This window comes from Strix uralensis, chromosome 9 (assembly GCF_047716275.1).
Source record: "Strix uralensis isolate ZFMK-TIS-50842 chromosome 9, bStrUra1, whole genome shotgun sequence".
Taxonomy (NCBI): Eukaryota; Metazoa; Chordata; class Aves; order Strigiformes; family Strigidae; genus Strix; species Strix uralensis.
In genome coordinates this window covers 12,400,407-12,423,829 of record NC_133980.1, presented here as the reverse complement: position 1 = coordinate 12,423,829, position 23,423 = coordinate 12,400,407, and the positions used below count along the sequence as shown (strand labels likewise).

Genomic DNA, 23,423 nt, shown 5'->3' with positions numbered 1-23,423 from the left:
GGGGGGATGTTTGGAGCAGGATGAGATGTCAGCCTTCCCTCTGGCCGTGGCCAGGCAGGGCTGTGGGTGGCCAGAGCTGTCCCCTGCCCCTCATTCCTGTCCCGGAGCTCTCCCGTCTTGGGGTGCAGGTGGAGATTTGGTCACTGCTCGGATCCCCAGAGCGCTGGGGCAGAGCGGGAGCTACATCCCCAGCCCCGGAGGCCTGCTCAGGTGAAACCGCACTGGTTTGGGGATTCGCATGTTAAATACGCTCAGCTTTTCCCCGCTGCTTCCCCCCCTCCCTGGTGCCAGTCTTACCTCCTGCTTCACAACCACTCTATCCTCAGAAGATGCACCGCGGGGGCGAGCGGGCAGCTTCTCCAGGAGCCCTGCTGGCTGCTTAGGGCTGTCCCGGCACAGCTCCGGTCCCTCCTCTTCCAAGAGGGATGATTTGCGTGTTGGAAACACGTTGTTTTCCCGCACCTCTCCCTGCCCGGCCCTGGCGGGGCTCCTCTCCCTGCAGTGCCTGTGCACCCCGAGCCCGGGCCGGTGCTGCCTGCGCGGGGCTCTGCCGCAGCCGGGCAGAGCCAGCACCCCTGAGGGGGGGGCGCAGCCCCTCCCCACGCACCCTGGGAGCAAGAATTTGGGCTACTCCAGGGCAGGGCAGCCCCTGCCCTGTGTCGTCGTCCCCCTCTCACCCCGCCCCGAGTCCCTGCAGCGGAGCGGTCCGTTGTTCCGCGGTGTGTCTGCGTCCGTCTGTCTGTCCATCCCCGCGCCCCACCCACCCCTCACCCGTCCGTCCGTCCGTCCGTCCCCACCCCCCTCGCCGGTCCGTGGGTCCCCCCCTCCTCCTCCGTTACGTAAAGCGGAGACGCGGCGCCTTTAAGAGCGGAGCCGGGGGCTGGCCGGGCGCGCGCCGCCCCGGTAGCTCGCGCCGGCGGCGGCGGCAGGAGGCGGCAGCGGCGGGGTAGGGGGGGGCGGCGGCGGGGCTCCGGCAGCGCGGGGCGGGGGCGGCCCCGGAGGGGCTCCCCCAGCGTGCGGGGCCGGGGCCGCGTGCACCATCCGGGGGCAGGGGGCGAGCGGGGCCCCGGGGGTGCCGGAGGGTGGGGGGCTGAGCCCGGGGGTACCGGAGGGCGGCGGGGTGGCCCCGGGGGTGCAGGAGGAGGGGGGCTTCTCCCGGGGGGTGCAGGAGGCGGGGCTGGGAGCGCTGCCCCGCGGCCAGGAGCTGGTGACCGGCGGCGGGGAGCCGGGGGGCGGCGGCAGGGGGGGGGCGGGCCGGTGGCACTGGGTGCCGCTGGGGGAGCGGACGGGCCTGCAGGAGTGGGGAGAGCGGCCCGGGCCGGTCACCGCCATCGGCAGCCCCAAGCCGGGCGCGGAGCCGCGGCGGCCCCGGGAGCGAGGGGCGGCCCGGGCGCGGCGGAGGGCGCGGGGCGCGGAGGAGGCGGCGGCGGCGGGGGAAGGGGAAGGGAGCCCCGGGGCGCGGCGGGCGCGGGGCGCAGTGCGGGGGGTGCAGGAGCACGGCCCCAAAGCCGGGCAGGAGCAGGGCCTGAGCCGGCGGGCGCAGCAGGAGCGGGGTGGGGGGCGGCGGGAGGTGACCCCCCCGGCCCGCACCCGCTGGTGGGTGCGGCGGGGCCGGCAGGAGGAGGGGGAGGCCCGGGGCGGGGTGCAGGAGGAGGGCGAGCTCTACCCGGGGGAGCAGGAGCACCCCAGCAGCAACACCCCCGGCCCGCGGACCCCGGCCCCCCGCCAGAGCCGCAGGAGGGCCGCCCGGGTGTGAGGCCGGATCCGGTGCCAGCCGCCCCGCGGGGAACCCCAGCCCGGTAAACCGGCGTCGATCGGCGCACCCCGCCCCGGCAGGCGGGCGGGCGCATCCTGCCCGGCATGTGGGCTGCCCCGAGCACCGCCGGGCCCGGCCTCCCCCTGCGGTGACGCTGCAGACCCGGCGCAGGATGCGGTGGCAGCGGCGCTGAGCGCTGAGGTAAGGAGCGAGGCGCGACCCCTCGCTACGGGGGGGGTCGGGGTTTGGCCCTGCGGCACTGCCCGGGTCGGTGTCTGCCCGCGGCGCCTCGCCGGGCGCTGCTGGCACCGTGCCCCGCGGCACTGCGGGCCGTCGGGGCTGCCGTCGTGCCCAGGTGCTGCGGGGCCGCTGAGCTCCCGCCGGCAGCGTGCCCGACCCCCCTGCTCCTGCCTGCCCCGGCAGAGCAGGCGGTGGGCTCTGGTGCGAGTGGGTGCCTGGTGCCCTTGAACCCTCCCAAACCGCAGCGGAAGGCGGGGGAAGGTTTTTTTTTTTCCCTGGAGAAAAGGCAGCTTTGCTCTGCTCTTCCTCTGCTCCGGGCCCGTGGGAGCTCCAGCGCTGAACAGAGGATCCTTGTCCTCCGGGGCCTGCCCGGCGCCTCGGGGTGTGACAGTGCTGCTCCCGAAGTCCGGAGCAGCGGTGAGGTGTGGGGAGCCTCTGCCCGTCATCTCGGCGGGCAACACTGTGACTGCGTCCGGCTGGTTTTTCTCTAAACGCTCAGGACCCTTTGGGTACTTCTGGTCTTTGTTGGGTTTGCTTTTTTTAATAAAACATTGAAGTTAAACCTGGTGAGGTGGTGCCAACAGCCCAGGTGAGGATCCCACCTTGCCGGGAGGACCCAGCTTGGCTTCTCCCGGCATGGTCGGACCCCTCGCCCGCTCTGCAAGTGGCAGCTGGGGAGGTGGTCCGCAGGCAGCTGGAGGAGCTCCGGCTCTGCCCGTGGAGCTGCCAGAGGCCGTGCCGGGGCTGGGCTGTCTGGGCAGGGCAGGCCGGGGCAGAGCCCGGCGCTGGCGTTTCTCCATGCGCTCACCTCCCTGGGGCCGCCTTGGCGCAGCGTTCCCCGGGGTGCCACTGGGCTCCAGCATTGGGTCACCACCCTGCAAGGTGGGTCCCCCTTTGTCAGGTGCTGCAGGCTCTGAGGGTTGTGCCTCACCCCCTTACTCAGCCCTTTGCTGAGCTAGCTCAGGGCAAAGCCCTTGAACAAAGTTTTTCAGCACCAGGCTTTGTAAAACTCTTAAAAACATGACCTGCCTGGAGGGGTGTCTCTGAGCAGATCTGCACTGCCAGGCCCTGATTTAGGGAGAGGGTCCAGGACAGACCCTGGGTGCTGCGGACCCACCCTCGGCTGCAGCGCAGGTCCCGCTGCTGGCCCTGAGCCCGCTGCTCCCCGCAGGGAGCGGGGCAGAAGCAGCCTCTGCACCCCCATCCTGCCGCGCCGAGGCCTGCGGGTGCGGGGTGGGGGCTGTGCAGGCTGTGCAACCTGCTACGAGCCCCTGGAGCTACCCGGGCCTCGTTAGCCCGATATTCGTTAGTGCAGGGTGTGGGCCAGCCTTGCCGGCGGGGTGTTGTGGGTATGGCTGGGGGGGGGCTGGTGATGCCTCCCTCTTCCTCAGGCAGCTATTAGCTTGCTGTCCTGCCATGATTCAGCCTCCCCGGGCATGGGGGGGCCTTCCTGGGACCAGGAACCGCTGTGGGCTTGTAGCCAAGGCCTGTCCCAGCCACCCTGCAGACCAGACATTGCTCCGTGCCTCAGTTTCCCCCTGAGAGGCCCCATCCTGGCCCTGGAGCACGGGGGTTTTGACTCCAATCGTGTCCACGAGGGGTGGTAGCTGGCTGGGGCAAAGCATCCTGGGGGGCATTACCCACTCGTGGGTTTTGGGGGGCAGGAGGGGGCTCTGCCCCACATGCAGTCTTGCTCCAGCCCTCTGCTGAGCTGCCCCAGGAGGCGGGTACTGCCCATGCTGCAGCCTGGCTAATTAGGCTGCTGTCAGTATTAATGACCAGCAGATGCTGGATGGTCTGACCATGGCACTGCTCTGTTCTGGTGCTGGGGAAGTGGCGGGGTTTAGCCTTCACCCCCTCCAGCTCCGGGGGTCCCACTTACCCTGCTCCCAGCATAGAGGGGAGATGCTGTGGTGTGGAGGTGGCTTTGTGCCCATCTGGCCTGAGACCTGGCAAACTCATTTCATGCCAGCTGCAGCCTGCCCTAGGGGCACAGGGATGGGGTTATCCCTGGCAGCACCCCTAGAGCAGAGGGGTCTGGACCCAGGGCTCAGACTGTGTGCTGGTGCCCCTCTTCCCTGGCAGGACCAGGGCCAAAGCCCACCCATGCCCCAGGGAGGGGGGGTGGGGGGGGCTCCACAAAGGCTCTTTCAGCTGCCTGGGCAGGGCAGGGGGTGGCTCTGGGTGCAGGGAGACGTTCCCACCCCTTAGGCCCTGGGGAGTCTGGAGGGTCTGGGGTGGGTGGACAAGGGATGCTGGGCCCATCCTGACCTCTCCCTCCTGCTTCGACCCAGGGGGACCCCACGGCTGGTGTCACCGCAGCCCTGCCAGCCCCATGGCTGAGCCCTGACGCTGTGGCCCCTTGCACACTGCCCGGCTGGCTGCGACGCTGGGGCTGCCACTGCCCGGGGACCCCCGCAGCGCCGCCACCACGGCCCAGGTGAGACCAGCGGGGGGGCCGGCGGGCGCTGGTGCACCGGGGCAGAGTGGCAGCGTCCCCACCGTGGCAGTGTCCCCAGGGGCAGTGTTGCCCAGGCTTGGTGATGCCGAGCGCGCTGCCCTCTCCCGCTCCCTGGCACTGCCTGTGGGCACAGAGCTGAGGGCGGGCAGGGTGGTGGGGTCACTGAGGGGTGTTGCTTTGCCTGCTTGTCCCCCAAAACACCGCACTGTGTCCCTGCTCTGGTGGGAGAGCTCGGGGCCGAGGTGAGGATCAGCTACGGGGTCGGCAATTCCTGCCTGTCCCCTGCCCACACCGGGGAGCTGGGAGGCACAAGATGGGCTCAGCCCACCCTGGCTCGACCTGCAGAGAGGATTTAGTGGAGGAAAGAGGCTTAGGGAGAGGATTGGGGTTGTGCTGGGCTCTGTCGGGATGGGGGGGCCCCTCCACCTGGCTGCATCTCTCCTCCCCGGGCGGCCACTGCTGCAGGCAGGGACTCAGAGTGGGGATGCTCTGTGCTGGCGGGCAGGATCAGGCCATGGGGCCAGGCTCTGGGAGCCCAGAGACGACAGCGAGGGGGAATCTGGCACCCCGCCCTCCCCGGCCGCCCCCACCGCGGGGGTCACCAGCCCTCTGTGCCAGCCCCCTGAGACATCCTGCTAGCCCGAGCCAGCTGAGCAAGCAGCATCAGGTGCCAGCACCGAGGGAGGCAAAACACCCACCGGTACGGGGTCCCACGAAGGGGGATGTGGGGTGGTGGAATCCAGTGAGGGACTGGGGATGGTCCCAGGGGAGCTGGGTGGCAGCAACATCCCAGGGTCGGGCAGGGTGCAGCCGGCAGCCCCGTCTCTGGTTGGAGCAGGGTGCATTTGTAAGCATGGGTATGTGCGTGCCCGCACGCCTCTGCCACGGCGGCTGGGCCGGGGAGTGTGTCACCCCAATTTGGGGCCGCCCCCATGGCCCTGCCAGGGCTGAGCGAGCCAGCCCGGGGTGCCGCCGCGGCCGCCCTGCCGCCGCCACAGCCGGTGAGATCACTTCCAGGTGACACGGCCACCAGGAAGGTGGCAGGCGGGCTGTGACAGCGAGCGGGGTGATGTGCCGGAGGTGAGTGGGGGATCCCATCCCCCTCTGGGAGCTTGTTTTGGGGACTTGCCACTTCCCGGGGTCCTCTGTGCGGGGTGGTGGGCACCAGGGCATGGGGGATGCCGTGGCGCTGGTCCCCAGGGATGCTGGAAGGGATGTGGATGCTGGAAGGGATGTGGGGCCAAGTGTCGTATCCCAGAGGGCCGGGGAAGTTTGGTGTCCCCACAGGGGAGGGACACTCTGGTCAGTGTGACTGTCACTGCCCTGTGGGGCAGGGGACAGCACGCTCCCATACAGCAGCTGTCATTGTGGTGGGAGCCCCCCCAGGGTGAGAATTGCAGGCAGGTGGGTCAGGGGTGGCATGGCGCAATGCCATCTATCCCCTCACAGGGGACCTTGTCGTTTGGGTTTCAGCTGAGTTTGGCCAGGTCAGGAGGACCTGACAATTAGGGTGGGGGTGACCCAAATCCATGCCTGGAGCTGTGGGGACAGGGGTTGTCCTCTCTTGGCTTGGGGACCCTACAGCATCGCTGTGGCTGGGCAGGCTGGCGAGGGTTTCGGGGTGGCCGGGGCCGGAGGGAAGGTGGCATAGCACGTGCATCAGTCACCGGCCTGCGGCGTGCCAGCGCGGTGACGCCGGCGGGCCGCGCGCGGGGGTGGCTTGCTGCTCCCACGCCGCGGGCTCAGCCCGCCTCGGCTCCACGGCTGAGCTCACCTCCGTGGTATGGCAGCAGGAGCTGCTGAGGGGCTGCCCCTCCAGCCCCCCGAGCCGGGCTGGGTGCCCCCCAGGGTTGAGGGTGTTTCTCTGGGGAGAGGCAGGATGGGCTCGTACCCCCTGCTCTGGTGCAGTGGCAGCCTGGTGTCACTTCTCTGGCTACACTGTGGTGTTGCGGGGGGGGGGGGGGCGGTGTCGTGGGAGCAGTTCTGGCGGTTACGGGGGGCGTCGTGCCCCGTGGCGTTGGCATGAGGAGCAAATTGGTCCCTGGAGCTGTGCCCCAAAGGACAGGCAGGTCCTGGGGGGCTGGGGGGGGGGGGGGGGGGGGGGGCTGGGCTGCAGGCCCCCCACCCCGTTTCAGCCTCCTTGCAGGCTTGTAGCTCTGGCCCAGGGAGCTCAGAGAGGGGCTGCGGCCAGGCAGCGTTGAGGTACGGGCCAGTCCCGATGTGCGGGTGGGGGGGTCCCCATCCGGGGGGGTGGCTTCCCAGTGCCACCTGCCCGTTCTGGGGGCTGTGCCTGGTGCAGAGCCTGGCAGAGGTCTAGGAGACCCCCAGCTCCCTGCGAGGGTGTGTGGGGAGAGGATTAATCCTGGGAGGAGTTCTCCTGGTGTGCGCCCCGAACCCCATCCCGGCAGCGCCCGCCGGGGCCTGGCAGCTCTCCCAGCCCCGCCGTGCTTGCGCCAACGCTGCCGGGTTGCTGCGAAGCAGCCATCTTCCCAATGCATCCCATCCCCCTCTGCCGGCACAGGGAAGCGGGAGGGATGCTGGGGATGCTGCCAGCCCCAGAGCCCCCCCACCCCTCCGCAGGTGCCCAGGAAGGGGGTATGGTACCTCCTCACCCACCCTGCTTGCCACAGAGCCCCGGCTGCTGGACGATGCTCCCCCCTCCTCCTCCTCCTCCTCCTCCTCCGCCTGGCTGCCTGCACCGCATCCCCACTGGCGGGCTGCACCGTGCCGGGGTGGGGGGAGAAGGGGGCTGCGAGCGCGGCGCTGGGGCTAGCAGCGATGCCACCGCCTCTCCGCTCGGGTGCTGGAGCGGGGACAGCAGCCGGGCAGCTGGGCTGCTGAGCCAGGAGGAAGACAGTGGTGCCAGGTTGGGATTGGGGTGAGGATGGGCACCCAAGCGGCTGCCCCCCCTTCTCTTTTCCCCGTCTCCTCTGCATCCCTCCATACCCCCACCTCTCCATCACCATCGCGGTCACCTTCACCCTCTCGCTGTTTTCCGGAACTGCAGCAACTTTCTGCCATGTGATCCCGAGCCCGGCTCCAGCCCTCGCCACCCCCAGGCAGGCGCGGGCGTCTCCGCAGAGCCCCTCGCTCGTCACCACACCGCAGCCGCCGCCGCCCCGGCCATGGGCGAGAGATGTGACTACCAGCGCCTGAGCAGCGCCGAGGAGGAGGAGGAGATGCTGGGCCCCCTGCCCCACAGCTTCTCGGACAGCACTGGGCAGCGGGCCCTGCGGCCGCGCAGCGGGCACCCCATGCCATCCCCCCGGCAGGACATCACCCCGGGCATGCCGTGCCGGCGGGTCAGTGCGGGGGGAGCCAGCGGGGGGGAGCGGCGGGGGGCACCCGGCTGGACTGGGTGTCCCCAAGAGGGGCAGGGTCCTGCTGTGGGGTGCGGGTCGGCAGCTGGCATGGGGCACAGAGGGGTCCCTGCATGGCATGTCCCCTCCCCGGCACTGACAGTATCCCCCGGCATCCAGCGTGGCAATGGCACCCCCATGCCCAGCTGCGCTCCCATCCTGACCCACGGCCGTGCGGCTGCTGGCTGCTTCTTGCCGGGGAAACTGAGGCACCGGGGAACGGCGTGCAGCGGCACAGCTCAGCACGGGGACATGGTGCCCAGCGCAGAATGTCGTCCCCTGGCTGCAGCGCTATGTCCAGCTGGTGGCCACGCAGGCTGCCATCCCCCTGTGGGGATGTCACTGGGGGGTGTCGGGCTGTGTGTGGTGGTGTTGGGGGGGTAGGGAGTGCATAGGTGCATGTGGAAGGTGCAGCAGCCTCAGGGTGTAGGGCAGGTGTTGGGGTGTCGTTGTGGATAGGAGTAATTGCTGGGGGGAGGGTGGTTTGGCCACCCGTGTGCCAGCTCAGGCGGGTGTGCGTGGCAAGCGTGGAGGCGAGGAGCGTGCCACACCGGGGTCGGGCACCCGTGGGCACGCAGGGGTGCATGCAGCTCCAGGTGTGCGTCAGGCGGAGGCGGGGGAGCGGGCCGGTGTGGTGCCGCCGGCTGTGCGGCGCCAGTGTGTTTGCGCACGTGTGGCCGGGCAGGGCGGTAGCTGGCGGGGGGGTGCACGGAGGCGACGCGTGCGTGGGGGGGCCGCTGCGGTTGTGCAGGTGGCGGGAGGTACATGGGGTGCCGGGGGTTGTGCCTGTGTGGTCCCGGGGTGAACGTGAGCCTGGGTGCACGTAGGGTGTATCCCCCGGGCTGCAGAGGTGGGTGTGCACGGCATGGCGTGTGCACAGGGCACGGGGGGCTGAGCGGCACCCGTGCTGGGGGTCTTTGCCATCTGCCAGGTTGTGGGGGCTGGATGGGTATCTGTGACCCCCCCCGCAGGATGGAGGTTCGTTGGCAGGACCCTGCTTGCCCATCTCGGAGCCAAGGTTGCGGTGTTACCCCCTGCGCCCGTGGGTCTATTGTGGAGAGGGAAACTGAGGCACGGAGCCTCCCCCAGCACAGTGGGCAAGGCTGGGTCCCTCTGGTCTCTTTTAGAGACCAGTATTCCCAGTGCAGGCACTGAACTGGGCAGCCTCATGCGGGGTTTGGGGGTGCAGGAGGTGGGCTGGGCTGCAGGAGGCAGCGCACCAGCCCCAGTGGGTGCCAGTTCCAGTGGGTGCCGGTACCGGCTGATGAGGGTGATGCACCGTTGCAGGGCAGGGAACCCCCCGTGTCCCCAGTGTCCCCTGGGCCAGGGAGGGGGGAGCTGGCGCGTGGCAGGGGTTGGTGCCGAGGGCACCGTGCCCGGGTGTCCCCAGTCAATGGGCTTGTTGTGCCGGGTGCCTGTGCCGCCGGGTGCCAGCCGGGATCCCGGCGGTGGAAGCCGCAGCGGAGGCTCCTCTGTGCCTGGGGATCTGCTTAACCCCCTCCCAGCTGCCCCCTGGCACAGTGATGGCCGTGGTCTGGGGGGGCCAGGCAGGCGGGGGGCCGCAGCAGGAGATTGCCACGGGTCTTTCCTCTCTCACGCCGCGGCTGCCGGCGTGGCCAGCTGTTCTCCCTGGGGAGCCCGCAAGTGGACAACAGTGCTGGGGTTGGGTGCCAGCCCCACCAGGGAAGGGGAGCGAGCCCCAGGGTGCTGGTGGCACCCCACGGCAGAGCGCCACAGGGGCTGGCAGCTGGGCAGCGGGTACATTTGCCAAGCCAGAAGCTCCCCCTGCAGCGCCCATCGCTCTGGCGTTGTGCCTGTGGCCTCGGTTGGGGAGCGGAGAGCCGGATGTCTCCTCTCCCTCCCTCTCTCCCCGCTTCCTGGGGGGGAAACTGAGGCCCAGGAGCATTTCCCAAGGCCAGGGCGAGTTTCCATGGAAATGAGAGCGGGGGTCCGGGCTCCCAGCTGCCGGTGCCCGCTGAACAAGGGAGAAAGCGGCACATTGATGGGAGCCCAGCCCCCTGGGCGCGCGTCCCAGCACCGGCCGAAAATAACCCCTCCCGGGGAGCGCTGCGCAGGCAGCCAGCTGGGACCGAACCCCGCGGCCGGCCAGGGGTCCCCAGGAAGCGGCTCCAGCCAGGAGAGTGACCCCCAGCCCTGCCTGTCTGCCACTGCCCCCCCCGCCCCGGCCCCGTTGCGTTGGGGAAGGGGAGGGCCGGCCGCGAGGATCGAGAGCCGGACGGAAGGAGGGGGAGAGCCACAGCCTGCGCGGCCGATGGACGCCCCAAGTCCCCCTGCCCGCTCCGACAGGGGATATATGGGGTGACCGAGCCCAAAGGGCATCTCCGTAGCCAAGCTGACAGGGCTGCGGATGCCCTGGCTGTGCTGAGCGGGCTCTGCCGTGGGACACCGGCGCCAGGGAAGGGACATCAGCGGTGCCAGGGGCCGGCGGCGGGCAGCCAGGCAGGATGCGACGCTTCCAGGCTTTGCGCCGATCCTTCCCCTTCCTCGCCCGCTTCCGCCTCTACCGAGTAAGTGCTGACCCCCGGCTCGGGCAGACCCTACGCCAGCCATCCCCTGTCCCTGTCCCTGTTGCGTGCGGGCGGGGGACTGGCCGTCCCTGGCCAGCCATGCGCCGAAGGCTGGCGGCTGCTTTCGCCCCGCATGCCCCCGCGTGCCCCCATGCGCCCCCGTGCCCAGCTGCTTGCCGCACCCGCTGTATTTTTAGCCCGGTGCTGAGGGCTGTAATTGCGGTGACGCGGCTGAGGGACCTGAGCGCGGGGGGCAAAGACGCTGGGGCCATGTTGTCTTCTGGGGGGTAGGAGAGGATGGAGGGGGTGCCTCGCTGTGGGGCCAGGATGGGGGATCCCACCTCCCCTCCAGCTCTCGGCAGCAGGAGGCAGATCCATGTTCCTTCCCGGAAGGGTGGCGATGAAAGCGGGGGGGAGAGGTGGGACAGCAGGTTGGGATGGGGAGTGGTGGGGGACATGTTTAGGGGGGGCATGGGGAATTGTGGGTGACACCTTGCCCCATCCCCTCCCTCCCCATGCCCTGGCACGGCTAGGGGGGGTGATGCCAGCAGTGTTGGGGTGCCCTGTGCCTCAGCCCTGGGACACCAGGAACCCGCAAAGGCCCTGATATCGTTGTCTGCTCCCTCCCTGTGGCTACCTGGCGAGGGGCCACCACCCGTGGCAGGGGACACCCGCCATGGGTCTGTGCTGCGGCCCTGCGGGGATGCCAGGGGGCTGAGAGGCAGTGCCAAGGTGGCCATCCCTGCTGGGGACAGCTGTCCCCTCCTGCTCAGCCCCTTCAGCCAAGCAAAGGGAGCCTGGCAGGCACGGTCCCCGGTGTGGAGTGTCCCCTGCAGAGGTGCAGTGCTGGGCTGTGGGGTGCCCCTCGGCTGGGGGTTGCTGTCAGGCACATCCATCCCACGCCCTGAGGCTCTACCCCGTTCTGTGTCCCTGGCACCGCTGCCTGGGGACAGCCTGTGCTGGAGCAGAGGGGTGGGCTGATGTTTCTGTGGGCACCACAGGGCAGAGTGGGGGTCTCTGCCTGTTGCCGGGGGTCCTGCTGATGAGGTGCCTCTCCCGGCCCCCTTGGGGAGCTGGGGACAGGCTCAGGAGATGAGTCCCACTAGCATTCTTCATGCCCTACCCAGACAGCAACCCCAGCCTTGGCTCTCAGGCCCTCCGGGTGACTCCCCCAGCGGGGATGGGGCAGAGGGGACCCGGGGAGGGTCCCTGCTAACCCGGCACCGTGTCCCAGCAGAGGCTGAGCTGTAGCATGCAGGCGGAGGAGGGCACGGACTGGCTGCTGGAGCTGCTCACTGAGCTGCAGCTGCAGCAGTACTTCCTGCGCATCCGGGACGAGCTCAACGTCACCCGCCTCTCCCACTTTGAGTACGTCAAAAATGAGGATCTGGAGAAGATTGGCATGGGACGCCCCGGTGCGTATGTCCCCCCCCAAACCTCCCCCCATGCCCCCAGCTTGCTGCACAGCATCTTTTGGGGACCCCAGAGGAGCATGCGGTCCTTGGGGGTGGGGGACACCCCCATGCTGTGCTGGTCAGTGACAGTCACTGTGTCCCTCTGTCCTGCAGGCCAGCGGCGGCTGTGGGAGGCGGTGAAGCGGAGGAAAGCCATGTGCAAGCGGAAATCCTGGATGAGCAAGGTAGGGATGGGAGAGGGGCAGGTGTGGCAGGGAAACTGAGGCAGGGAGGAGGAGCTGGACCTCTCCCTGTGCTCTTCCCTGATGTGTGGCTCTCCCCACGCCACTGGTCCCTGGGGGCTGGCAGGGAGATGGGCAGAAGCCCCAGCCACACATGCCCTGCCTGTGGCGTGACCCTGCCAGCATGCACCCCGGTCCTGCGTGGGCTCCCAGGTCACTTCCCAGCAAAGGATGGCCCTGACACCCCAGCACTTGGGAAACTCATTCCCCTCGCGTTATTTGCCTCTTTGCCAGGAAGCTCCTTTGCAGTTAATGAGCCACAGAGCCTGTGCATCTCGCCCCAGCCAGCTCTGTGGGCAGCAGTGCTGCCCGTCCGGCTGCCCGCCCCACAGCGAGGGGCACAGCTTTGTGCCTGCAGGCTGGGGGTAGACTGGGGCAGGGGACTTTGGGATGCTCATGTATGCCCCTGATGCCCTCCCATCCAAAGCTGGTACTGCTGCCAACCTGGGACCCCCCAGCACCTTGCACCCCCAAAAGAGCAGGGTGCTTGCCAGTTGGGTGCTGGGTCATGGCCTCTCCCCTGTGTGACTCATCTGGGCCGGGACAGGGATGGGATAGGCTTTTAATAGAAGGCTACTCAGCCTCTCACTGGGCACAGAAATGCCACCTCCCACCCCAGCCACATGCCAGGCCCACCCCCATGCACCCCACACGGAGTCCTGGCTGCTGAGACTGGGATGGACCCCCTGCTGTGGGGCACATCATCAGTCCCAGCTGGGGGAGAGGAAGGATGAGCCTGTCCATGCCCCCTCCGGGCTTGCAGTGGCAGCAATGCATATTGTCGCCACACTCAGCCCAAGCTGGAGGTTTCTCTTGGATTCGTGCCCAGGCACATCGTGTGGCCACAGCCTGGCCAAGGAGCACCCAGGGCCCTCTGGCTACCGGCCTGGTTTGCTGGAGCTGCTCAGGGGCTGCTGTGAGAAGCACAACCCCTTCCCTCCACACAAATCGCAGCTTGGTGTGCAGGCAGCTGGAGGAGCAGAGCCTGCTCCCGCAGCAAGCCTGCCCTGACCGATCACCAGTTAGGAGTCATCCTTAGGTTCCAGAGTGTACAGCCCAGACAGGGTCGTCCCGGCATGGCTCACTCGCAGACCCAAGGGCTTGGGAGCATCTCTGCGCCTGCTTCTCACCTGCCTCCATGTCCCACAGGTGTTCAGCGGGAAGCGCCCTGAGTCGGAGCTGCCACCCCAGCCCCAGAGCACCTTCCGCAAGCCCCCCACGCCACCGCCCCCTGAAGCCGGGGGCCAGCACTCCCTCACCTGCCTCGTGCGGGAGCGGGACCTCTCGCTCTTCGAGAAGCTGGGCGACGGCTCCTTTGGTGTCGTGCGTCGCGGCGAGTGGTGCACACCCGCTGGCAAGACGGTGAGGGGCTGTGAGTGGAAGAGGGGGGGGGAGCCGGACAGTGGGACCACTTGGGGGGGAGGACATTTCAGGGCTCATCCCCGCTTTGGCTGTAGTTGAACGTGGCGGTGAAGTGCCTCAAGACAGACGTGCTGAGCCAGCCGGAGGCACTAGATGACTTCATCCGGGAGGTGAACGCCATGCACTCCCTGGACCACAGGAACCTCATCCGCCTCTACGGCGTGGTGCTCTCCCACCCTATGAAGATGGTGAGTGGGGCTGGTGGGGGGAATGACATGGGGCTGACCCCGATGCCACTCCATGGAGGGTCAAAGCCAGGCTGGGTCTGTACCTTGAATCCTCTGCTGGCATCCCCAGTGGGGCACAAGAAGGCTGGAAACCAGCCCAACCAGGGTGCCCCTGGCCTGACCAACCTGCTGTCCCCTCCCTGTGGCCCAGGTGACAGAGCTGGCCCCGCTGGGCTCCCTCCTGGACCGCCTGCGGAAGAACCAGGGCCATTTCCTCATCTCCACCCTCTGCCAGTACGCCATTCAGGTGGCCAAGGGCATGGCCTATCTGGAGTCCAAGCGTTTCATCCACCGTGACCTGGCCGCCCGCAACATCCTGCTGGCCTCCAACGAGCTGGTCAAGATCGGGGACTTCGGGCTGATGCGGGCCCTGCCCAAAAATGACGACCACTATGTGATGCAGGAGCATCGCAAGGTGCCCTTCGCCTGGTGAGCCCTGGGGAGGGGGCGGGCCTGGGAGTGCAGCACCCACGACCTCCTGATGCTGACATCCTTCCCCGTGCAGGTGTGCTCCCGAGAGCTTGAAGACGCGCACCTTCTCCCACGCCAGTGACACCTGGATGTTTGGGGTGACCCTCTGGGAGATGTTCACCTATGGACAGGAGCCTTGGATCGGCCTCAACGGCAGCCAGGTGGGTGCTCAGCCAGGGCCTGCCTCCCCCCCTCACCCCAGCAGTGCTGGGGGGGTCCTGGGACCCCCTGATGGCACCCCCCTGCCGCCCCACAGATCCTGCATAAGATAGACAAGGAGGGTGAGCGGCTGCCACGGCCTGAGGACTGTCCCCAGGACGTCTACAACGTCATGCTGCAGTGCTGGGCACACAAGCCCGAGGACCGACCCACCTTTGTGGCCCTGCGGGACTTCTTGGTGGAGGTGGGTGAGCAGGGAGGGGGACAGGGGTCCCGGCACCCCCTCCCAGGGGCTCTGCCCGACCATGGGCAGAGTTAAGGCTATCACCGAGGAGGGAGGTGACACTGGGGGGCCCAGGCCAGGCAGCCCTACATGGTCACAGTGGGAGGACCCTGGGTGCCACCTTGCCCTCGCCCACCCCAGGGATGTCACAGCTGAGGAGGGGCTGAGAGTGGTGTGATTCTGTCTCTTGCTCATTTTTGGGGCTCCCCTGCCCTACATGGGGCTGGGCCTGGCCTTGAAACAGAGCAGGGAGGGACATGGGGGACTGCATCCCCTGTCCTCATGCCCTTTTGCCCCCAGGCCCAGCCCACCGACATGAGGGCGCTGCAGGACTTCGAGGAGCCCGACAAGCTGCACATCCAGATGAACGACATCATCACGGTCATCGAGGGCAGGTACTGCACGGGAGGGGGGGCAGGTATTGCATGGGGGGGCACAGACTGGCTGCCAGCCTGTGTGGGGACAGGGGACCCCAGGAACAGGGAGACTGTGGGCACTGGCAGAGCTGTGGGGAGCAGGGATGGGGAGGGGGGTGCAATCCCCCAGGCAGCACAGTGCTGGGGGGCCGCCCCAGTGCTGGGGGGTGCATAGCCGTGCCTGTGGGCAGCCCTGCCTGTGTCGTCCACCCCCCGCCGACTCACCCCACTGTGCTTGGGGGTTTGCCCCGGCATTGCCCGGGGAATCCACGCACCCCTGGGCCGCTCCCCGCTGATAGTGGTGGGGATGTGCCACCAGCACCTGGGGACAGGCCACTGTCACCAGGCCGGGAGAGGCACTGGGGCTCAGTACCACGGTGGCGTGACCTGTCACCCCCGCACCATGGGCTTTGCTCTTTGTCCCTGATGGCCACCCCGCAGCACAACCACCCCCCTCTGCCACCCCGGGGGACCTGCAGACTGGGGGGGACCTTTGGTCCCCATATCCCCATCCCAGGGCACGCACGTCCCTCTCTGGCTCCCGGACAGCGGGGACCCCCCAGAGGAGCTCAGTGTCCCTTTGTCCCGCTGGAACACAGGAGGCTGTACCCCCCCCAGCCCCGGGGGGGTTAAGAGGAAGGCTCTGGCCTTCCCCCCCCTTCCCTCTCCCCCTTCCCCGGCCGGCTCCCCGCGGTTAGTCACGGCCCGGAGGTGAATCAGGCCGGATTTGTGTGTCTGCAGGGACCGGCTTTCTCCCCGGCCGCCGCCGCCAGGGATGACTCTTGCCCAGGGTCTGGCGGTTTAATTGCAGGGAGGGGAGGGGAAGGGAGGGGAGGGGAAGGGAAGGGAAGCGGCGTCGGCGGAGGGAGGGAGGGAAGAAGGGAGGGAAGGAGGGAGCGGCGGAGGGCGGCGCGGCCGCGCCAGTGCGCCTGCATCGTCCCCGCCGCCGCATCACGGCCGTGTTGGGGGTCCCGCTCCCGTGCCCCCCGCCCCGCCGCTGGCCCCAGGTAAACCACGGGGTTGGGGGGGACACACGGGGGGGATGTGGCCGCGCTGGGGGGTGCCGGTGGGTCGGGGAGGGCCGGGCGAGCGGTGAAGCCGGGGCGCAGCCTCCCCTGCCTCAGTTTCCCCGGGGAAACGCCGGTCCTCGGCGGCCCCCGGTGGGCACGTTTTGGGGGTGCTGGCTCTGGGCAGGTGGGGTGGGCTCTGCAGGCGGGGGGAGGCAGGAGCCCCAGCGGCTGCCGGTGGTCCTGAAGGGCCCGGAGGGGGAGCCAGCCCCCTCCCCGTGCCTCAGTTTCCCCCTGGGGCGGCTGCCCCCCACCGCGCTGCCGGCGGGGGTACCCGGGGAGGGAGGGGAGGGCTGGCGGGGGGGGGCTCCTCCCGGGGGCCGTATCCGGCCCCGCCGAGGCCGCCCGGGGCACCGTAAACACCCCCCACCCCTTTTCAAGCCCCTGCCTGTCCTTCGGCGGGCGCCGGGCGTGCGTACGTGTGTGTGGGCAGGGGCAGGGACCTACCTGAAAGCCCCCCGGGGAGCCAGCCGGGACTTTGGGGGGGAATCCAGGGCAGAGCCGAGCGGGTTTGTGCCGGGGGTCCGGACCCGGATCCGGTGGAACGAGCCTGGGAGAAAGGGGGAAGCAGAGGGGCCGGCCCGGCCGCAGCATCCCTCTGGCGGGATGCGATGGGTGTCGGGGCGCAGGGAGGGGACCTCCCGGGGACGGGAGCCGTCTCCCCGCCACCCCCGGCCCGCCTCGGGTGAGGGAGGGTGGTGGGTGCCGGCTGGGCTCTGCCAAGGGGTCCCGGCGCTGAGTAAGGCGGCTGGCTGGCGGCGAGCGGGGAAGGTAAACAGGAAAAGGGCTGAGCTGGTGGCCGGGGGTGACTCACAGGTGACTCCAGGAAACCGTGGGGCCGGTGCCAGCCTCGCTGGGCTGGCACCACCCGCCGCCCCTTGCCCGGTGCGTGCCTCGCCCGCGGGGAGCGGGGGACCCCGGCAGGAAGGAGGGGGACGTGGTGGGAGTAGTGGGGGGTCGGTGGGGAGTTAGGGTCGCAAACCCCCTCCCTCCCCATTCATTTGGCACAGACTGGGTGGGAGGCACCGTTTGGGGTGCCCTTCCCTGCATCCTACCTGTCCCTATCCACCCCACCCCTGTCCCCCTGAGCTGGGTGACTCTCCTGTCCCACCCTGGAGGTGGCTGTGTCTTGGGGCAGGCAGGTGGCTTCTGGCTGGCTCCTGGGGCATGCTGGGCTCTCCCGGAGACTGGCACACTGGCTACCCTACACAACGTGGCAATGGGAGGTTTTACAGCTTGAGTCCATCAGCCTGCCTGCCCATCTGCCCCTGCCCACACCAGCCTGCACAGGGCTCGCCTCTAACATAGGAACGGAACGAGGGAGACCCCCCCAGCCCTCTGTCCTCCACCGTGGCCCCCTCAGTTTCTCCTGCGGGACTGGGATATTTGTAGGTTCATCAGCAGATACTGTATGCCATCCCTTGTGCCATCCCCAACTGCGTGAGGCACAGGAGGACCTGAGCAGCTCGGTGGAGGCATCACCCCAAGGCTCCTGCATAATTTGGGGCAGCTGTGGGGAGGAGGAAGGGGTGCCTCTTTTTGGGTGCAAATGGGGAGCTTTGTTCCCTGCCGCCCACATCCCCGGCACCTCCCGGTGCAGGGGCCATGCAGGGTGGGAGGCAGAGCACGCTGCTGGCATAGGGTTGGGATCCTGGGCGCCTGGGATCCCCTCCCAGCTGTGCCACTGCTTGCCTGCATGGCCTTGGGCGAGTCACCTCGCCTCCTCCCTGGTCGCCAGAGCAGGTGTGTGTCCCCCTCCCATCCGCTCATCGGTAACGAGGTCCTTTTTATTCCTTAGGGCCGAGAATTACTGGTGGCGGGGTCAGAATAAACGGACCCTAAAAGTGGGCCAGTTCCCCCGAAACACAGTGACCTCGGTGGCGGGGCTGTCGGCCCACGACATCAGCCAGCCGCTTAAAAACAGCTTCATCCACACAGGCCATGGAGACACCAACCCGCAGCACTGCTGGGGGTTTCCCGATAAAATTGATGAGTAAGAAACTTTCTGTCTTCTCTGCATCCCCTGCCTGCTCCCTGCCTTTCCTGCTGCCTGCTGGGCATGGCAGCAAGCCGCAGCTTGACCGCCCCCACCTCCTTGAAGCATCTCTTCCCCCCCCGCTGTACTGGGGACAGTAGCTCTGGGTGTAGGATCCCCATGGCTGGACTAACTCCCTCGCCTCTTCTTACTAATGGGGTCAGGGATGTGGGGGGCTGCTGTGCTTGTGGGGGGCTGTCCCAGGGGGGAGCACCTTCTCCCAGCCCTGCAGTTCCTTGTGGCTGTCGGGGGGCGGGGGGACATCAGTAAGCACCACCCTGGAGGTGGCCACATTACCCCAATGCTTTTGGGGTGTCCCAGGGCTGCTCAACCTGCACCTTTTAGTGCCTGCGTGGAGGGGAGCCGTGGTGGGGGTGCAGCCTGGCCCCACACTTTTAGCAGCATGAATCCTTTTACAAAGCAAAGCACAAAAAAAATCCACTAAAATGCTCTTTTTCCCCCATGCTCCATCGAGAAGGACCCTGGTTGGTCTACGATGGGGAGGGGGGGTTGGGAGCCTGCACCCCAGGGCACCCCATGCCCCCCTGCCAGGTGGGACTGGCTGTGCCCAGCATGGGTGCTGGGCACTGAGGGATGGTGGGCAGGGGCGCCTTGGCTTGGAGCAGGGGGCATGGGGGATGTCTGCCAGCTCTGGGCTGGGGGGGGGGATGTGGGAGGGCTGTGTGTGGGGTGCAGGATAGGATTTCAAAGCCTGGAAAGCTCCAGCTGTGTAGACCCAACTCCTGCGCCAGACTCAGTGCATCCCCTGGGCTTGTGAACCCCACCGCCGTTCAGCATCCCAGCCCCCGGACAGCTCTGCCGGTGCCCTCAGTCCCCGCCTGACCCCCCCACGGCATCCCGCGCCACAGGCTGTGCCGGCGGCCCTTGGAGGGCTGAACCGAGGCGCCGCACACGCGGACCTGGCTCGTGCCTCGGCAGGCCTCCCCGCGCCCCGCTGCGTGGGCACGGGCGCTGGGTACGTGCCGCCCGGGCCGCCGAGAACGCACCGAGCTCGGCACACGCCCAGGCCTTCAGGCTGTGCCGGCTCCCGCCGGCTCCCTTCCTCACCGCACTTGGCTTGCGACGGCTCGCCCGGGCCTCCCGGCACCCCACCGGCATGCTGTACCGGGGGGCCGTGCCCTGGGCGCAGCATCGTGCCGCGGCACCCTGGTGCTGGGAGGGTGTCCCAGGCACCGTGCCCCACACAAGTACCCTGGGCACGGCACCCTATTAGCAGTCCCCTGGGTTTGGCACATGGTGCACGTGGAGCTGGAGAGCGGTGGGTGACACCAGGACGGCAGCGGGCTCTGTGCCGCAGCACTGAAAGCCTCTGGGGTGCAGTGCGTGATGCTTGTAGGGATAGTACTTGCCAGGGAATGGTGGAGGGGTTGTGGGGTGTCCTGAGGGACACGGTGTGGGAGCGAGGGTCCCATGTGGCCCCCACTGACCCCCAGGTGCTCTCCTCCTCTCTCCCCACAGGCTGTACCTGGGAAATCCCATGGACCCTCCTGACATTTTAGGTGTGGACCCGAGCGCTGCCAGACCCACCCAGCTTCCAGGCAGGGCTAAAAGTGAGCGGCTTTTCCCCTTCCCCCAGCCTGTCAGCTGCGCAAAGCCCCCGTCCCCGTGCCCTGCTGCCAGGGTGATGGGCTGGACCTTCTCCTTTCTGTCTCTCTGCTGCCACTTGCTTTTCACAGAGCTGGGGGGAGCTGGGATGACGGGGCACGTTGTCACCTGGCCATGTGCCACTGCCAGAAGCGTGGGCGGCCGGTGGCTCTGCCCGGCTGGACTCTGCCCCGCTGCCCTTCGTCCGGGTCCCTCGTCCCGTCCCAGCCTCCCGCAGCTGGGCTCCCCAGTACGGGGCATCTCCGTGGAACTGCCACAGGGAGGGAGCTCAGGCGCCGTGCCGCAACTCCCCTAAACCTGCAATTTTACCTTGGGGGGGCTTCCCACCGGCATCCTCCCCACACCCTGCCGGTGACAGGGGACATGACGAAGCATGCACCCTGCTAACGAGCGCCCCAGCTGCCGCTTGCTCCGTGCGCTCACCCCGCGCCTCCCCTCTTCTCGGGCTCTCTCTTCTCCTGCAGGGCAGCCGCCTCCGCGCCCGCCTCAGCCTACCGTCCTGCTCACCAGTAAGTTCCGCTTCTTTGGGTGCTGTTCTCCCCCCTTCATGCCCCCCTTGTTTTCTCTCTTAGATCCTTTCGCCCTCTCTGCCCGCCCTGTACTGCTGTGCACCTATGGGTGATGGCATCTGTGGTGGGGACACAGATGCGGAGCAGCGTGGCCAGCCTGGGGAAGGGTGCTGGGGGGCCGCAGGGTGAGGAAGGGCAGGCCCCCCCCCCAGTACCCCTGCCCTGGTGTGCATCGCTGCACCCAAGGTGGCTTTCAGCCAAGGTGGCTGAAGCTATGGGGCAATTTGGGGACTTGAGGATGCAGGTGCCCCCGCCTTGCACCCCAGGGATGGGTGCAGGGACCCTCACCATCCCTCTCCATCCCCTCCTAGAGCCCTGCTACGACCCAGTCAGTGAGGAGGAGGAGGGTCTGCCAGGGGGTCTCCGGAAGCTCTGCCTGAAGAAGCCAGGCACAGGGAAGGGTCTGCGACCGGTAAAGCCATCGGCACGGGTACCGGCCACCAAGGTGGGCGAGCGGCAACCTGGCCGGCTGCCGAACGAGGTGGGCGGCGAGGTCACCCTCATCGATTTTGGGGAGGAGGTGCCTCAAGGTAGCCCATCACCAGTGGGGGAGCTGACAGCCCCATCATTGGCCAAGCTGGCCATGGAGGCCTTCTCGTTGCTGGACAAGACCCCACCACAGAGCCCCACACGGGCTCTACCGCGGCCCCTCCACCCCACACCGGTGGTGGACTGGGACGCCCGCCCCTTGCCCCCACCACCTGCCTATGATGACGTGGCACAGGACGAGGATGACTTCGAGGTCTGCTCCATCACCAGCCCCCCGAGCCGGCGGGGCAAGACCAACTACGGCTTTGTGGACGAGGGTGAGCGGGGACCAGTGCTGGAGGACAACCTCTTCCTGCCCCCCAAGGAGACCAAGCAGCCCAGCCTGACGCAGACCACCGAGCTCTTCGAGGAGCTGCAGCAGGAGTGCATGAAGAGGCTCAACGTCCCCCTGGGACCAGCTGCCCCCACCGATGACAAGCCCCAAATCCCACCCCGTGTTCCCATCCCTCCTCGGCCCCTACGCCGCAATGAGCCTGGGCGCTGGTCGGGGGAGCTTTCCCCAGCTTCGGGGGGCGAGGAAGACCGGCCGCCCCAGATTCCCCCCCGGGACCCACTGTCGCAGCCCACTTCCCGGACGCCCAGCCCCATGGCCCTACAGGTGGGCTCCCCCCAGCAACGTGCCACCCTCTGCTCCTGCCTTTCCACCTCGCCAGGGAAGCCCATGCCCACCACGCAGAGCTTTGCCCTTGACCCCAAGTATGCCACCCCCAAAGTCATCCAGGCACAGGGTAAGGACTGTTCCAAGGGACCCTGCATCCTGCCCATCGTGAAGGACGGGCAGAAGGTCAGCAGCACCCACTACTACCTGCTGCCTGAGCGCCCTGCCTACCTGGACAAGTATGAGAAGTTTTTCAAGGAGGCCAAAAGCCCTGAGGAGTTGCCGGCATCCCGCTTGGTCACCACAGCCACCGTCCGTCCTATGGTGCAGCAGCCACCCCCAGACTGCAAGGCCAACTTCTCCTCCAACAATAGTAACTCCGGGCCCAAGTGCCTGGTGAAAGCCTCCTGCAGCCTCCAGAAGATTGTCTATGATGGGCCAGATGGCTGCCGCCCCGCCGACAAGATCCGGCTGGTAAGTGGCATCGCGGGCGTCTGTGAGCAAGAGGGAATACGGTGGCCATGGGCTTGCTTGGGCAAGAGCCATCCCCTCCTCCTGCCTTGGTTCCCCTAAATTCACCCCCAGGGGTCGTTCCCCAGATGTCCGGTGGGACTCCAAAAGGGGGATTACAGGTCCTTTTAACCCAAGTTAGCCCTACTCACAGTCTCAGGGAGCGGGGGAAGAAGGTGGCTGTCACTGCAGTCCCCTTGGGCTCTCTGGGCTGGGTCCGTGGTGGCTGGGAGTCTATAACCTGAGCCCAGGAGAGGCTGAAGATCCCAGGCATGAGGGTGGTCCTAGTTCTGGGCTGACAGTGCTCCCCGGGGACAGAGCTGGGGTGCCAGGGCTGTCCCCCCGCTCCAGCCATGGGCTTCTTGCTGCCCCAGGGGTGGTGGCAGGCACCGACCACAAGCTCCCCCCAGGTGCAGGACACAGTGCACGGCGTGACCACCGAGGAGTGCCAGGCAGCCCTGCAGAACCACGGTTGGAGCGTCCAACGGGCCATCCAGTACCTGAAGGTACCGCATGCCCCCACCCCACCTCCTGTGAGAGCGGTGGCACCCCTGTCACCCCCCTCACCGTGCCGTGTCCCCTCGCAGGTGGAGCAGCTCTTCTGCCTGGGGCTGAAGTCCCGTGTCGAGTGCCACCGGGTGCTGGAGATGTTCGACTGGAACCTGGCCCAGGCCAGCTCCCACCTCCTCGATCCCTGCAGCACCGCCCGCCAGAAGTAGGGGCATGGATTTTTTTGTGTGGGGGGTGGGGTGTCTCCATGCCATGCTGGTCTCGGCCAGCTGGCATTGTCACCCCTCCTGAGCTCAAGTGCTCTCCTCTTCTTACAGGCGGTGACAGCGGGGATGGGGTGAGCTGCGTTGGAGCTGGAGCAGGCATCTCGCCACAGGGCTGCCCCCCCGGTGCCCACCCACACCCACCATGCGACCTGCTGCTGGACTCTGGACTGAGCCCCCACTTGGGGGATGGGGACGCCCCAAAAGGGAGCCTGCCCAGTACCCCAGACTTGCCAGGGTGGCTGTGCCCTGGCTTCGGCAATGGGCTCTATCCCCTGGCCCCTTGTTGAATTGTTTTTGTAAAGAGAAGTGTAATTTTAATATATATATATATATATTATATATATATAAAAAATATTCTATGGAGAGGAGGAGGAGGGTGCCTGTGACCGTCTCCCAGGTTCATCCCTGCCAATGCATAGGGACAGGCCATGTCTCCACGGGTGCCAGTTCCCCCCTGCAGGCAGCTGGGACTGTGGGACAGTAGAGGGAGGGGATGCAAGTGTGCTGTGGGGCCCAGCAGGCGCTGGGGATCCCTGGGGAGCTGTGTGACACGGGCACCTCTAAAATCCCCAGGTGATGGCTCCCAGGCTGATCTGGGGTGCAAAGGTCTCCCCACTGGGGGCTGCTGGAGTTAGTCGCATGCTGTCCCACCCCCATGACCAAAGCTTGAAGGCT

At 67.7% G+C, this 23,423-nt stretch overlaps 1 protein-coding gene across 7 annotated transcripts; it reads left to right on the top strand.

Moving 5' to 3' along the window:
• Positions 1 to 1,501: 1,501 nt before the first annotated feature.
• TNK2 (tyrosine kinase non receptor 2) lies at positions 1,502 to 23,111 on the top strand. 7 transcript variants are annotated; one of them, XM_074877352.1, is made up of 17 exons: positions 1,502 to 1,957; positions 4,291 to 4,436; positions 11,582 to 11,759; positions 11,913 to 11,983; positions 13,190 to 13,402; positions 13,498 to 13,650; positions 13,841 to 14,118; positions 14,195 to 14,321; positions 14,417 to 14,563; positions 14,903 to 14,997; positions 17,884 to 18,078; positions 19,600 to 19,691; positions 20,211 to 20,255; positions 20,627 to 21,936; positions 22,383 to 22,478; positions 22,560 to 22,687; positions 22,800 to 23,111. In XM_074877352.1, exons 3-17 carry the CDS (start codon positions 11,597 to 11,599, stop codon positions 22,804 to 22,806), a joined length of 3,120 nt encoding a protein of 1,039 aa, XP_074733453.1. In that variant the 5' UTR covers positions 1,502 to 1,957; positions 4,291 to 4,436; positions 11,582 to 11,596; the 3' UTR covers positions 22,807 to 23,111. The 7 variants fall into 7 exon arrangements, with proteins under 7 accessions (XP_074733453.1, XP_074733452.1, XP_074733454.1 ...); XM_074877351.1 differs by having other exon boundaries at positions 11,579 to 11,759; XM_074877347.1 differs by lacking the exons at positions 1,502 to 1,957; positions 4,291 to 4,436 and adding exons at positions 7,317 to 7,335; positions 7,465 to 7,759.
• Positions 23,112 to 23,423: the final 312 nt, after the last annotated feature.